General features: G+C 39.3%; 1 protein-coding gene and 1 long non-coding RNA gene across 2 annotated transcripts in view; both read right to left on the bottom strand.

Moving 5' to 3' along the window:
* Positions 1-16334, bottom strand: part of LOC114490814 (kininogen-1-like) — a 39358-nt gene that overhangs the window by 14124 nt on the left and 8900 nt on the right. The window contains exons 4-5 of the mRNA XM_028504871.2: positions 14245-14417; positions 12767-12874 (exon numbers count right to left, since the gene is read on the bottom strand). Coding sequence (XP_028360672.1) covers positions 12767-12874; positions 14245-14417 — 281 coding nt within the window. The remainder of the gene's footprint in view (positions 1-12766; positions 12875-14244; positions 14418-16334) is intronic.
* LOC118498831 lies at positions 1770-2618 on the bottom strand. Its single transcript, XR_004901308.1, has 2 exons — positions 2451-2618; positions 1770-1943 (listed from the first exon to the last, which is right to left on the bottom strand). It is a non-coding gene; the product is annotated as an uncharacterized LOC118498831 (long non-coding RNA).

Genomic DNA, 16334 nt, shown 5'->3' with positions numbered 1-16334 from the left:
GATTATTCTTCAGGTAAGGAAAAAGTCAAATACAAAACGGCAACATAGCAAAGTTTACAGAGAAGTATAACCATATAAGAGAATATTTATGAACAAGTGTATGCTAATTTAAATCCCTCCAAAATGGATAGTTTTCTGGAAATCTATAAGTAACCAACACTGATTTAAAAACAAGAAAAAAATTCTAAACCAAAAACACAAACAGTCCAATTAAGAAATAAGCAAAGGACCTGAATAGTCACTTCTCCAAAGAGGACATAGAGATGGCCAATAGACATGAAAAGATGTTCAACATCACTAATCATCAGAGAAATGCACATTAAAACCACAATGAGATACACCTCATGCCTGTCAGAATGGCTATATTCAATAAATCAACAAATACCAAGTGTTGGTGAGGATGTGGAGAAAAGGGAACCCTTGTGCACAGTTGGTAGGAATGCAGATTGCTGCAGCCACTGTAGAAAGCAGTATGAAAATACCTCAAAAAGTTAAAAATGGAACTGCCTTATGACCAGTGATTCCACTCCTGGGAATTTATTTGAAGAAACCTGCAACACTAATTAAAAAGAACATAAGCACTCCTATGTTATAGAAGACTGTTCTGTGTAGCATGGGAAATGTAGCCCAGTTCCCACTCGGAAAGGCCAGTGGAAAGTGAGGTCCCATACCCATGGATCGGTTCTCCCATGGGCAATCAGGCCTGCATTGTACCTAGGCCACTTTGAGACTTTCTTTTTGCTAAAACTCTCTCACCCTGAATTGAGGCAGCAAACGTATACTGCATATCTTTAAAGTAACTTCCTAAAATCTATGCTAAACATCCCAAGGACAAGTGTAACCAGTTCAGCCACTTTTCCCTTTACATTTGCAAATACCCTTCTTTTTTGATGTAATCAGCAACATCCTCTCCTTTCTTTTCTGTAAAAAGTAACCACCTAAAGCGAACCTTTGCATAATAAATGAGGACCATCTTCAATGTAAGGTGCCCAGAAAGCAATAAAAGCTTGTCCAAGCAAGGGTTGGGGACGGCCCTCTCTTTCACTGAGCAAGTGGCCGCGTCATCCCTTTTTCTCCACGGGATCTCTATAGACCATGTGAATTTGTCTCGTCTCATCCATAACACTGCAGACACTGTAGGCCAGTATCTGCATCACTATGTTCATTGCAGTATTATTTACAATAGCCAAAATTTGGAAACAGCCCAAGTGTCCATCAGTAGATGAGTGGACAAAACAGCTATAGTATATTTCACAATGGAATAGTACTGAGCCATAAAATAAAAGTTTATCCTTAGTGACAGCATGTATGGACCTGTAGAATATTATGCTAAGTGAAATAAGCCAGTCAAAGAAAGACAAATACCACATTATTTCACTCATATGTGGAATCTAATGAACAAACTGATCTAACAAGCCAAATAGAGACAGACTCATAGAAACAGAGCAGGCTCACAGCTCTGGGGAAGGGTTGCAAGTGGGGGTAGTGGAGGGATTGACCAAAAAAGAAAAAGGAGAGAGAGAAAGAACTCATAGAAGACCTCTGGTCAGAATGGCATTGTAGGCAGATATAGCTCACCTTTTCACACAACCACATCAAAATTGCAACTAAAATATAGAACAAGAAACACTCAGAACCATCAGGTATTGAATTGAATGGAAGTCTGACAACTATGGAATTAAAGAAACCACATCCATTCAGACTGGTAGGAGGGGCAGAGATGTGAAATGGGCTTTATCCACATGTGGTGGATAAAAATTCAAGAGGGATATCTCAGGAGCAAGGAGTCCCAGCCCCAACCAGGCCCCCCACCCCAGGGTTCCAGTGACAGGAAGGTAAGTTCCTACAACTTCCGGCTGCAAAAATCAGTGGGGATTGAGTTGGTGGAAGAAACTGGTGGAACCCCAAGCAGTTCCTTTTAAAGAACCCACACATGGACTCATCTACTCAGACTTACTCTCTCTGAGTACCAGCACCAGGGTAGTTTGAAAAGTACCAGTGGTATACAGGGAGGAACTGAAGTATCTGACATCAAGGGGAGCAGAGACAATTGTCCCTTTTCTAAACCCTTCCCTCACAAAGCTGGCAAGCTGGTGCCATATCTGAGACTTCATCAACTTGACTAACATTGTTTGACCTGCCTTAGAGATCCCAGAGACTCTGCCCCACCCAATTTATGGGCCCACCCAAGATGCTTTTTCATATCAATAGCTGGTCTTGGTTCACACTTCACAACTTCCTGAATCCTATCAAACAAGTAACAGCTGACCTCAGTGAGCCCCAGGTCTGGCACTAGCAGCAGCTAGCCTAAATTCACAGCTTGGCTTCCCCTGGGAATCTCCAAGCCCAGGACAAGAAGTAGCCATCTCAGATTGCTTTATAGTTCAGGCATGGTGGACCAAGGCAAAACACAGGTGGAGGATGACCTTGGCCTGCACCACTCATGAAACCCTAGGGCCAGTGCACCCAGTAGCAACTACAGACCACTTCAGAGCCCCACCACCCTGCCCCTGCACAGTTGATCCTCCATGGAGGGTAGAGGTTAGTGGTCACTGGTCACAGCCAATCCTTGTAGCTGATTGGCCTGGGTAAATCCCTCCCATTGATCTGCCTACAGCAACCAAAGCTCAATTACAAGTGGAGGGTATACTTAGTACCCAGCTTGGGTGATAGGGAAGGTTGTGACAATGGACCCTACAGGATACCTACTGCATTAGTCCACACAAGACAAGGAGTCAAAGCAGTTCTACTGAATACATAGGAACAAACACAGGGAGGCTGCCAAAATGAGGAGACAAAGAAACATGGCCCAAATGGAAGAATAGAACAACACTCCACAAAAATAGCTAAATGAAATGGAGATAAACAATCTATCAGATGCAGAGGTCAAAACACTGGTTATCAGGATGCTCAAGGAATTTAGTAAGGACCTCAAAAGCATAAAAAAAGATCCAGTCAGAAATGAAGGATACACTAATTGAAATAAAGAACAATTTATAGGGAAACAAGAGTTGAATGGATGAAGCCAAGAATCAAATCAATGATATGAAACATAAGGAAGTAAAAACAACCAATCAAAACAACAACAAGAAAAAAAGAACCCCCAAAATGAGGATAGTATAAATAACCTCTGGGACAACTTCAAGTATTCTAACATTTGCATCATAGGGGTGCCGGAAGAAGAAGAGAAAGAGCAAAGAATTGGAAATCTATTTGAAAAATAATGAAAGAAAACCTTCTTAATTTGGTGAAGAAAAATGTCCAGGAAGCACAAAGACTCCCACATAAGATGGATGCAAAGAGGCCAAAACACATAATAATAAAAGGCCAAAGGTGAAAAATAAAGAGAGGATCTTAAAAGCCACAAGACAAAAGAAGTTAGCTACCTATAACTTCCACCTATACCCATAAGACTGTCAGCTGATTTCTCTTTGCAAGTTAGAAGGGATTGACAAGAAATATTCAGACATGAAAAGCAGGGACCTACAGCCAAGATTGCTCTACCCAAACAAAGCTATCATTTAGAATTGAAGGGCAGATAAAGAGCTTCCCAGACAAGAAAAACTAAAGGGGTTCATCATTACCAAGATGGGAGGGGGTATACAGGAAAGGATGAAGAGATGAGGGGATAAGTACTATAACTAGGTAGTTACAAAATAGCCATGGGGATGTGAAATACAGTACAGGAAATGGAGTAGTCAAAGAGCTTATACATATGACCCATAGACATGACCAATGGTGGGGGGATTGCCTGAGGGAGTAGGGATACTGGGTAGAGGGATGGAAGAAGGGGGAAAATCAGGACAACTGTAATAGCATAATCAATAAAATATAATTTAAAAAATAACTCATGGAAAAAGACTAGTGTGGTGATTGAGAGGTCAGGTGGGTAGAGTGCATGGGCAGTGGGTATGAAAGGTTATGGAAAAATTAAAATAAAGTAAAATCTTTATATGGACCAATTATTGAAGTACTGGATAGTGCTGCCATTATTCTTAACTTCCTTTAAACTTCTCACCTCCAAACAACATAGATGTTTTATAGATGAATAATTTTTTTTAAATTAAAGAAACACATAGTTCCATGCTGCATAAACTGTGTCTAAATACATAAAATGGTGGCAAACAACTGAACTGAAAAATAGAAGGCCGCAGAAAAAGACCAAGACCAAATATGACATTCACTGACTCCATGAAAGAAGTCACAGAAATGGCCTGCAGGCACCCAGCAGAGCTGTTGAGATCAGGACAGTGTGGCCACCACTCATCTGTAGGGTTTCCAGGAGTCAGAGCTGATTCAGCTGCATGTAACTCCCACCCAATTTATTCTATAAAACTAATCTGAATAGCAAAACTTGAAAAAACAGAATGAACACACACACACCCAGAAAACTATCAAACCATTTTTATTTATAAACATAGACGTAGAATTCTTAAATACACTAGAAATAAAATGCAAATGCATATTTAAGAAATAATTAGCACTAAACAAACAGGGTTTAAGATTCTAGAGATTACTATTAGGAAAGTTGTCAAAACAACATAACAGATTAAATTAAAAATACATAACATGGTATTTTGATACATGTCAAAAGGATTTATTACACTAATGCCAACTACTTTCTCTTTAAAATTTATTTTATTTTATTTTTTTATATATTTTATTGATTATGCTATTACAGTTGTCCCATTTTCCCCCCTTCACTCTCCTCCACCCTGCACACCCTCTCCCATCCACATCCCCCCCTTTAGTTCATGTCCATGTGTCATACTTATAAGTTCTTTAGCTTCTACATTTCTCATACTATTCTTGCCTATTCTTGCCTGTCTATTTTCAACCTACAATCTATGTTACTTATTTTCTGTACCTTTTCCCCCTTTCCTCCTCCCACTCCCCTGTTGCTAACCCTCCATGTGATCTACATTTCTGTGGTTCTGTTCCTGTTCTAGTTGTTTGCTTAGTTTCTTTGGTTTTGCTTTAGGTGTGGTTGTTAATAACTGTGAGTTTGCTGTCCCTTTACTATACATGTTTTTTTATCTTCTTTTCTTAGATAAGTCCCTTTAACATTTCATAAAATAAGGGCTTGGTGATGATGAACTCCTTTAACTTGACCTTATCTGAGAAGCACTTTATCTGCCCTTCCATTCTAAATGAAAGCTTTGCTGGATAGAGCAATCTGGGATATAGGTCCTTGTCCTTCATGACTTGGAATACTTCTTTCCAGTCCCTTCTTGCCTGTAAGGTCTCTTTTGAGAAATCAGCTGACAGTCTGATAGGAACTCCTTTGTAGGGGACTGTCCCCTTATCTCTTGCTGCTTCTAGGATTCTCTGCTTCATTTTTACCTTGGCTAATGTAATTATGATGTGTCTTGTGTGTTCCTTCTTGGGTCCAACATCTTTGGTACTCTCTGAGCTTCCTGGACTTCATGGAAGTGTATTTCCTTTGCCACAATGGGGAAGTTCTCCTTTATTTGTTCAAATACGTTTTCAATCTGCTGCTCTTCCTCTTCTTCTGGTACCCCTATAATTCGGATGTTGGAATGTTTAAAGATGTCCTGGAGGTTCCTAAGCTTCTCCTCATTTTGTTGAATTCTTATTTCTCGATTCTTTCCTGTTTGGTTGTTTCTTTCTTCCTTCTGGTCCACTCTATTGTTTTGAGTCCCATTTTCCTTCCCATCACTATTGGTTTCCTGTGCATTTTCCTTTATTTCTTTTATGGTAACCTGGATATATTCATCTAATTTGTGCCCCAAATCAACCAATTCTGTGAGCTTCCTGATCACCAGTGTTTTGAACTGTGCATCTGATAGATTGGCTATCTCTCAGTCACTTAAAAGGATGAGACCTGGGGCATTGATTTGTTCTTCTGTTTGAGCCATCTCTCTCTCTCTCTCTCTCTCTCTCTCTTTTTTTTTTTTTTTTTTTTTTTTTGGTCTGGTTGCGCCTGTTAAGGTGAGGGGCGGAGCCTCAGGTGTTCACCAGGGCTGGGCCCCCCAGTCGCTGGATAGTGATGTTGTATGTGGGAGCGGGGTCGAGAGGGAACAATGGCGGTTGCTCCATTCTCTGTGGGACACTAGTCCCTTCTCTGGGATCCTGGGTTGCATGCTCTGCCCTGCTCCACAATCGCCACCTCACTGAGTCTGCCAGCTGCCGCTTGCATACTCAGGGTCCACCCGCTGCAATCTTGCGTGCCCCAGATGCCTTACGTGCCCCCGGTTGCCTTATGTGCCCAACTCTCTCTGCTCTCCACGCTGCAACCTGTGCCTGGCTGCTCGTCTCCGCCCCTCCTACCAGTCTGGATGAAGAGGTCTACTTCAGCTTCTTGGCTGTCCGACTTCCATTCAGATAAATTCCTATCAGTTCTAGGTGTTAGTCTGTCTCTAAATTGTTGTTGTTCCAATCTTGGTTGTGCGTGGAGGTACGGTGCATCCACTTATGCTTCCATCTTGGCTGGAAGTCCTCTCTTTAAAATTTTTTTAATGTATTTGGGTGACATTGGTTAATAAAATTATATAGGTGTCAAACATACAATTCTATAATACATCACCTGTATATTGTATTTTGTGTTCACCACCCTAAGTCAAGTTTCCTACTGTCACCATTTATCCCCCCTTTACCTTCTTCTACTTACCCCCTACCCCCTTTTCCCTCTGGTAATGGCCATACTGTTGTCTGTGTCTATGAGTTTTTGTTTGTTTTTCTGCCTAATCCCTTCATCTCTTTCACCCAGCCCCCTAACCCACCTCCCCTGTAACAGCAGTCAGTCTATTCTCTGTGTCTATGAGGTTGCTAACACACATTTCTTATTTAAAAACAAAACAAGCCTCTTTAAAAGCAGGAATGTAAGGATGACTCTTTAAAATGACATGAATGTCTACCTGGAACCCACAGCAAATATTAATAATAACACAACTCTAGAGGCTTTCCCAAATAAAATAGGAATAAAATGTAAATTTGTGTGAAATGTCTCTGGGCATTTGGGTCAATTCATTGAGACACAGAAGAAAAAATAAGCACTGGAAAAGAAGAGATGAAATAATATCTTTTTAGTCTGTAACTAGAACAATCAAAAGAGTCAATGCAAAGCTGTTGGAGTTAACCAGAGAGTTCACTTGCTGAATATAAGGTGGCTATATCAAAATTGATATATTTATATACAAAATAACATTTAAAAGAGAATAAAATTAAATAATCATAAGATTTAATTCCTAGGAGCAATAACCAAAAATAAATACACATAACCCCCCAAAACTAGAAATAACTTTAGTAAGAAATGTTCTGAATTACATAAATAAAATCACACCACCTTTAAACATTTAAAATATAACTTGACTAAGTAGAGTTGTATACCAAGTTCTTGACAGAAAAGACTAAATATAGTATATATTCCAATTCTCTTCAAATTAATTTAGAAATGTAATGCAATTCCAATCTATGACAATGTAAGTTTTTTCTTACAAACTTATTCTAAGGCTAGTTTTTGAATATATAGACACTAGAATTGTAAATCACACACTTAAACCTATTGCAGAGCTATGGCTGTTAAAACATGGTGATACAAATATAGAAGACAGGCTTTTCATGAGAAACTATTATAGGGTAAATGTCACAAATTTATGTATAAGAAAAGAATGTTGAAATACCTGGTTATCCTCTTGAAACAAAACTCAATTTAAAGACCTTACAAGATACATTAAAGTTAATTCCAGATAGTTTCACAAATTATGTTTAAAATACTGACCCTAGACAAACTGGGGGGTAGGGGGGTGGGGAGATGAATGCAGAGCAAATGGTGGAAGAATTCAAAAGGAAAATATTGTTAGATTTGGCCACCTATAAGCAAAATCTATTTGTAAGTCAGAAATACCACAATGAATGCTAAAAAGCAAACAACTGAGAAAAATATGATAAAGCACTGATACCTTTAATAGCCAATATCCTTTTCCAAATCATTAAGATTTATCACAAAAAGAAATGGGTATAGAATATAGAAAAAATCATAAATTTAACTCATAAATTTCTAACAAATATATGAAAACAGGAAAATATACCAAACACAGAAATAGCTTTATTCTCAAGAATGTTAGATGAGTTGTCAATTATAATAAAAAAATGGAAACAACCCAAATGTCTAAGTATAGTTATTCAAAAAATAATCTGTGTTATCTTTAATAGGGTATTATCCAGTAATTTAGGAGAAAGTTCATCAGTTTTAATGACACAGGAAAATTCTTAGGTGAAAAATGCAGCATGTGAAACAATTACAACTATTACCAGGAAAAAAGATCACCACAAATTGTCTATATTCTGTCCCCCACCTCCACCCCTCCAAACAAAAAGATAAAAGGGAAATACACTAAGATGTCATTGGGTATTTGAGTATGTCATTTGATACTATCTTTTTCTATGTTTCTGCATTGCCTTGAAGTTTTCTATCTATCTTTACTTCCAGTGAGGAAACATGCATATAATAGATGTCATAGCTGTTAAAGATACAAGAAATACCATACTATAATATCTTAATTTTGGATGGGGAGGAGGAGGATGCTGGAAGTAGCCCTGAGGTTCTCAATTCTATCAGCCTATTTGATTCACAAGAAGCTTTTATTCTGACTCCAGAAACCTACCCCTGACCAATTAAGTGACAATGTCTGGGAAAGAGCCCAGGAATAGTTATTTTAAAGCTGGAGAAGTGATTCTAATATGCAGCATGGCCTGAGAACTACTTAGGAGACCTCTTGAATCAGTGCTTCTTCAATCTTAAAGTGCAAATGAATCACCTGAGAATCTTGTTAATATGTAGTTCCAGTAGGCCTGGGTGGAATTCAAGACTCTGCTTTTCTAACAAGCTCCCTGGTGACGCTGATGCTGCTGATTCAGGGACCAAGTGCTGAATAGCAAGGTCTTCAATCGTACTAACTGCAGGCACAATAGTTCATTCACATTTTATGTCCTTTCATTATTGTAACCACAGCTGTGAGACAGGTGCTATTATTCCTCCCTTTTCACAAATGAGGAAGTGGAAGCTCAGAGAAGTGATACCCAAAATCTGATAGGCTTTGTGACTGCAACCAGTCCTTGTACCTCTCTGTGCTGCAAAGGGAAAACCAGTAAGTTGAGGCCTTACAAATAAACACAGAAAGATAATATTTGAGCCTATATAATCTCAAATAACTAAAAAAAAAACACCAGAAGGTGTTGATAGATGCTTAAAAGGCCAGACTTGACTCAAACTAAACAAGATAAATAGTAGCTAGAACATACATTTCTTAGAGTTTCTCTCTCCCCTGTTTACTATTTTTGTATTATAGTAAAATATGTGTAACATAAAATTTGCTGTTTTAAACATTTTTAAGGGTAGAATTCAGTGACATTAATTACAATACAGCCAGTACCACTGTCTATATCCAATAGTTTTCATCACCCCAAACATAAATTCTGTACCCAGTAAGCAATAAATTCCTATTTTCCTTCCTCTCAGTCCTTGGTAAACTCTAATCTACTTTTATTTCTATGCAGTTGTATACATGAGATATTTCATACAAGTGGAATCATAGAATATTTGTCTTTTTGTGTCTGGCTTATTTCACTTAGCATAATGTTTTCAAGGCTCATCTATATTATAGCAGGTATCAAAATTTCATTTCTTTTTATGCCTAAAAAATATTTGACTGTTTTATATTTACATCACATTTTGGTTTTCCATTCATCTGTTGATGGATATTTGGGTTGTTTCCACTATTTGGCTATTGTGAATAATGCTACAGTGAATAATGACACATAAGTATTGTTACAGGGTGCAACCAAGAGGGGGACCCCAAATAGGGATTTGGAATGGGGTCCAGAACTCAAGGTGCCCAGGAAATATTAGGATGTCCCCACCTCCAACCCCCCCACCCCTCACCACAGGTGTGGGTTGGGGGAAGGGACAAATGGAACAGGGCCATTGAGAGCTGTTTCGCATAGCAACAGCTTTGCAGCTAACCTCTGGTGTGGACATTTAACATACTATAACCTTTAATTGGTTTCACAGATATGTTAAATAGCTGTGGCCATGCTTTGAGCCAGGGGAATGGAAGTAACTTCCCCTCAAGATGTAACTGGGGGCAGGTCCCCCAAGTTACAGTACCTGCGTGGGAGCTTGAAGAAGATTGGCTCCATGACATGGGGCTACACCTGCCCAGACTCATGATGGCAGCCCAGTAAAGCTGGAAGGCTTTGAGAGTACTGGCAGGTGTAACTGATGGTGGGAGGAGTCAGAAATGGGCTGCAGAGGAAGATTGGCACGGGGATTTGAACCCCTCCTTGCAGCCATTGCGGAGAGAAGACCACAGACATGTAGGGGAGAGCAACACAGTTTTGGCAGAGTGGAGACTCCTGCAGCCATTGTGCAGAGAGGACCACGCGGCTGGGGCAATGGAGAGAGAACCTCGCAGCTTTGCCAGAGTGGAGACCCTTGCAGCTTTAAAAGGGGGAACCACCACCCAGCTTTAGCAGAGACCCCGGTGACACAGCTGATGGTGCTGAGAACGGAGGGAAGCCTACCAGCCAAGATGGATTACTGAGAACTGGGGGCTGCCTGAGCCACGGACTTCTATTTCTTTTCTTGAGATACAGTACCCCAGACTGGGCAAAGGGAGGAAGGAAGGACTGTGTGTATTTGTGGGTGTTTTAAGGGACTTTGGGATTTTGAAGACATTAGGTCACTACTTTAAGTCTCTATAGCATTAAATAAACATTTCCTTTCCTTTTCACGAATCTCTGACATTGAGAGACATCTTTCCTCTGGCAGTGGACATAACGAACCTGGGGGGTTCCTTTCAGTAATAGTATATCTCTCCCCCTCGTCCCCTTGTTGTTCTGTAACAGTTTCTATTAGAGTCCTTGTTTTGAATTCTTTTGGATATATACCTAAAGTGCAATAGCTGGGTCATATGGCAATTCTATGTTTAACTTTATGAAAAACTACCAAACTGTTTTCTACAGTTGCTGCACCATTTTACATTCTCATCAGCAATGAACAAAAGTTTCCATTTTGCCACATCCTCACCAACACTAGTTATTTTCCAATAAAAAAAAATTATAGCCATCTTTTAGGTGCGAGATAGCCTCTCATTATGGTGTGTATTTACACTCCCCTGATAACTAACCATGTTGAACAACTCTTCATGTGTTTATTGGACACTTCATTATTTTAAAATTTTTCTTAATTTTTAAATCCTCATCCAAGGATATGTTAATTGATTTTAGAGTGAGAAGGAGGGGGAGACAGAGAGAGAGAGAAACATCGATGTGAGAGAGAAACATTGATCTATTGCCTGCTGTACTCACCACAATCAGGGATCAAACTTGCAACCTAGGTATGTGACCTAAGCAGGGATCAAACTCACAGCCTTTTGGTATATGGGATGATGCTCCAACCAACTAGCCACCCAGCCAGGGCTATATGTCTTCTTTAGAGAAATGTTTATGTTTAAGTCCTTTGCCCACCTGAAAATTAGGTTGATTGTCCTTTTGTTGTTGCGCTGTAGGGGTTTTTCTTTGTACATTCTTCCTATTAAATCCTTATTGGATATATGATGTAAATAATTTCTCCCACTCTCTAGGTTGTCTTTTCACTCTCTTAATAGTCTTAAGTATTTTCCCAATTATGAAATAAATTCATGCTTGGTTAGAAACATTGGAAAATATTAAATAATGAGTTCCAAAAAGTACAAAGAATCAAAAAAAGGCACCTGTGGTTTCAGCTGAAAGTTAACTATGTTTCATATTTTGGCATATTTTTCCCATCACTTAAAAAAACTTTTAAGAGTTTATTTGAGCCAAACTAACAATTGATGGGGAGCAAGATCTCAAATGCTCCCTGCTTCACTTTTAATCTTTACATTTACTTTATATACTTGAATGAATCTGTGTGTATAGTGTTGAATTCTATTTTTGTGTGTTTTACTTAACATACTATAACCATTTTAATAAGTCACTTAAAATCTGTAAACATAATTTTAATGGTTGCACATGTTCTACTCTGTGAATACACAGTAATTTATTTAAACAGTCCCTAATGTTGAAAAAAAGTTATTTCCAAGATTTTCCTATTAGTAATAATGCTGAAATGAACATCTTACTGTCTGGTTTTCTCATTTTCTTCCCATATAGTCAAACTTTAGAAGTAGAATCACAGACTGCAGGGCTTGCAGCGATCCCTTGCTTACAGCACAGCCTTCTGCTACAATGCACATATCCCTGGGAAGGTCATCATGCCTTAGTTGTCTGAACAGGCACTAACTACTCTTTTAACATAATTTTGGATCTGATAACAAGGTACAATCCTAAAAAGTGATAGAGGTTCAGGATGTGTTTATTAGCAGTAAAGGAAGGGAGGAGGGAAGGTAAGAAAACAGGCAGAGACAATTCTGAAGTCAGGGATTACCCCGCAGAGAGCTCAGGAGGACCTGAAGGATGTTGAGCACAGGGGGAAGAGAGGGCGACAGGCAAGTGTGAGCACAGGAACAGACAAACTTGGTGTGGCATCATTTTGTCTCAGTCCCTGGTTGTATCTGTAAATGCTTTCTGCAGGATGTACAGATTTTTTGACCAGGTAGGTAAGGCAGCTTGATCAGTGACAAGGTGAATGTGACTGTGAATTCACGAGTGTCATCTGAAATTGTAGTGACCAAGTCTTCCTATATGGCTGAGTATTCCCGCTCCTATAAAAATACTGAACACCAATGCTAATAACTTTATGATTAGATTTTGGCCTACTTACAGCATTGAGAAGGAACTTGCAGTCTGGAGTTAAGAATAGAAAATTCTCCCTGGAACAATTAGTTTGTTCAATAGAGTAAGTAACTTCATAGTTCCATCCAGCTACCACCTGAAACAATTTTGAATTGAATAGTTAAAGAGCAGTTTAAACCTTATTCACAGTGTTATGAGGAGCTTAGAATACTGCTGAGCATATCACAAATACACAAAAGTATAAACTATTATTCATAGGCAAAAGTCATGACTGAATAAATATTAATCACACCCTTCAAAACACACGCACACACACACACAAACACTACTGCACATATGAAAATGAAAAACAATATATAGCTAGAGGACTATATTTCTTTATGTAAGTCCTAGCAATATTTTCTCTGCTAGGTAGCAGAAAAATAATGTCCTACTGAATTTTGTGAAATACTAATAATGCTCTTCTAGATGGTTAAAGAAAACTTTGGAGCATCAGTGGAATTTACTGGTAGGTTTTCATGTTCCTAGACTGCCCGGCAATAACTACTTCTCTTTTGCTTTATCCTAGACTAGTCATACCCAGATAGCTGGATATAAATATATTTGAGTAGAATATGTGTCTTACATGAAGGCAGATTAGAAATTCTATTAAAAGCAGGAAATGTTACTGACCAAAGTGAGTCCCTCATAATTACACACTGAAATACAAGGGATCCAGAAAAACTTAGTGAACAGAGTCCATGAAAACCAGACTTACAAGTATGTGCTTTTTCCCCCCTGATAATATGAAAACTATACTTTAAAGGGTATTCAGAAACCTGTGCCACCCTTTTGGGCACCATTTAATATTTTGGAGCCATGTTTGACTCATATAGCTAGGTGATGAAGCAGTTTTCTTAAAACCTTTAGGCTGTCTTGGTGGGTGTGTTGTTCAGTTTGTTGGGCATGGTCCTACAAACTGAAAGGTCACGGGTTTGATTCCCGGTCAGAGCACATACCGAGGCTGTGGGTTCAGTCCTCTGTCAGGGTACATGGGAGAGGCAACTAGTTGATATTTCTCTCTCACATTGATGTTTCTGTCCCTCTCCCTTTCACTCCCTCCTCTCCCCTCTCAGTACCATCAATAAGGGTGCCCTCAGGTGATGTAATAAATAAATAATTAATTAAATACTAAAAAAAAACAAAAACAGAATCCCTTAGGGTGAGAAAGACCTTTTCATTTCACTATCTCTGAGAAGAACATGTAATGCTAACTACCCATTTACTGAAAGCAGTCTCAGAGCAAGGGGCCTCCTTAGCCCAACTTTTCCCCTTTCCTATTGCAGTATTTGAATCAGTTTGATTACAGAGGAAGCTGTTTTTTTGCCTCGTCTGTCCCCTCATTACCAGTCATGGAATCATAGGTTTTCTTTTGACCAGTGATATATTTTAGGAACTGAAACCTTAAGCATAAATTCCCAACAAATTGTAATAATTCTGTGCAAAATAAAAACTGAAATAACAAACCTGTCTGTGTGCCCGTTTTACTTCTTTCAGGGCAAACAGGTGGGAATGGTCAGTGTGGTTGTTAAAATGTTGAATGCCATGTCTGAGAACAGGTTCCAAGCCCGGGCTGGCAGCTGAGATGGGGTGCACACAGCCGAGGCAGTCATACTGCGATGTCACTACAGGGCCCCTGGCTACACAGAGAAAAAACAGGCCAAAGGGCAGCGTTAATGAGCAAAATCTGCAGTGAGATACATTACCCTAAATAAGTAAGATAACTTCAATGGCCCTAGTAATCAAAATCTCTTTGTTTTTGTTTTTGTTCTTATTTTTAGACAGAGGGGAAGAAAGGGAGAAAGAGAGGGAGAGAAACAATGTGTGGTTGCCTCTCATGACCCCCCAGCTGGGAACCTGGCCTGCAACCCAGGCCTGTGCCCTGACTGAGAATCGAACCGGAGACCCTTAGGTTCCCAGATTGGCATTCAATCCATTGAGCCACACCAACCATGGCTAAACAAATTTTCTAATGAATTCTAGTATATATTAGAAAAAGAGAATATAAGCTTACTTTTCACTCAGTCAGAGGAAAGAACCTATCATTGACTTAGGAACATCTTACATGCATACTATTTGCATAATTGTTTTAAGTGTATTTAAGTCATTATAGCCCTAGCTAGTGTGGCTCAGTGGACTGAGCACCAGACTGTGAAGCAAAGGGTCACCAGTTCAATTCCTAGTCAGGGCACATGCCTAGGTTTTGGGCCAGGTCCCCAGTGGGAGGCATGTGAGAGGAAACCACACACTGATGTTTCCCTCTCTTTCCCCTTCCTTTCCCCTCTCTCTAAAAATAAATAAATAAAGTAAAATAAAAATAAAAGTCATTATAAAATATAGAAGTAATACATTGGTTTATCAACTTCTAAAAATGTAAACCTTTACACATATATTATTATTCATTTTTCAGTGTTAATTAAAGCTCCTTAAAGGCTGTTCCAGGGTGTAATGTTTGTGTCAATTCAATTCAAGAACCATGTCCATGTGTTGCACCTGCTGTCACGTGCCAGGCGCTGAGCTAGACTACATGGACATGTAAATTTGTTAGTAATTGTCACTGTGGTGAAGGAGTTGGGCAAAGTCCAACTTCACTTCCAGAGAAGTGATGGAGCTGCCTTTTGAGGGTGAGAAGAGTAGGGGCTGCTGCAAATTTAGTTTTTCTGCGTGACAGAATGCCCCTTCATTTTCAGGAGAATTTTTAAATATTAAAATAAAGATTTTAAGTTTTGAAGTCAAATATATTCAGCCAAAAAGTTTTTAGGTAAGGAATTGTGGATCTAGTGTAATTGTGGACCTAGAAGTTTGGCAAAGACCTTTTTTCCTCATAGTATATAAGGGCTGTGCTCTGGATAATGTGAAAATTTGCTTATGAGCTAGAGTTCTTCAATTGAGTAACAAAAAGCTACTCCAAAAATTGTTCATTTGCTTGTGATGTCTTTTCTATTTGGACTGTATTTCTTGGAATGCCACTTCTTGCAAGAACTGAAGCTCAAGGGATGTGGTTTTGTGGGTTCCACATGGACGACAAAGCCAGGACAGAATAACTGCTCCTCCACTGGCAGTCAAGAGTGACGCAGATGACGCGGTTTGGGAGCCTCGTATGCTGAAACCCTCTCTTGCAGGAGGCCAGTTCTGAGTTTACTTTTGTGATTGACATTACCTAGATGTGCCCATTCTTCTGCACCCAGGCACTCCGCCACCACCCTACAGGGTCTATATAGCAACTCTGCTAAGTGCTAGCTGGGGGATCTTGGGCAAGACACTTTACTGTGGTGGGCCTCAGTTTCCTCATCTGCAAAATGAGAATATTTACACTTGCCTCATAGGATTTTGGTGAGGATTAAATAAGTCAACATGTGAAGTGATTAGAACCATGACTGGCAATAAGTGCTCAATAAAATCAGCTATTATGACTCTTATTCTGATTATTCTTAATGCATTATTATGATTGTACTTGCAGGACTATCCTCTAGTTCAGTCTACAACAATCTCCTGTAGCAAGCCCCTCTTATAGATAAGGAGAAGGGAAACTGGAAAGCTTAAGAGCTTTTGAAAGA

This window comes from Phyllostomus discolor, chromosome 2 (assembly GCF_004126475.2).
Source record: "Phyllostomus discolor isolate MPI-MPIP mPhyDis1 chromosome 2, mPhyDis1.pri.v3, whole genome shotgun sequence".
In the NCBI taxonomy this organism is placed as follows: Eukaryota; Metazoa; Chordata; class Mammalia; order Chiroptera; family Phyllostomidae; genus Phyllostomus; species Phyllostomus discolor.
This window is presented reverse-complemented; position numbering and strand designations above follow the sequence as displayed.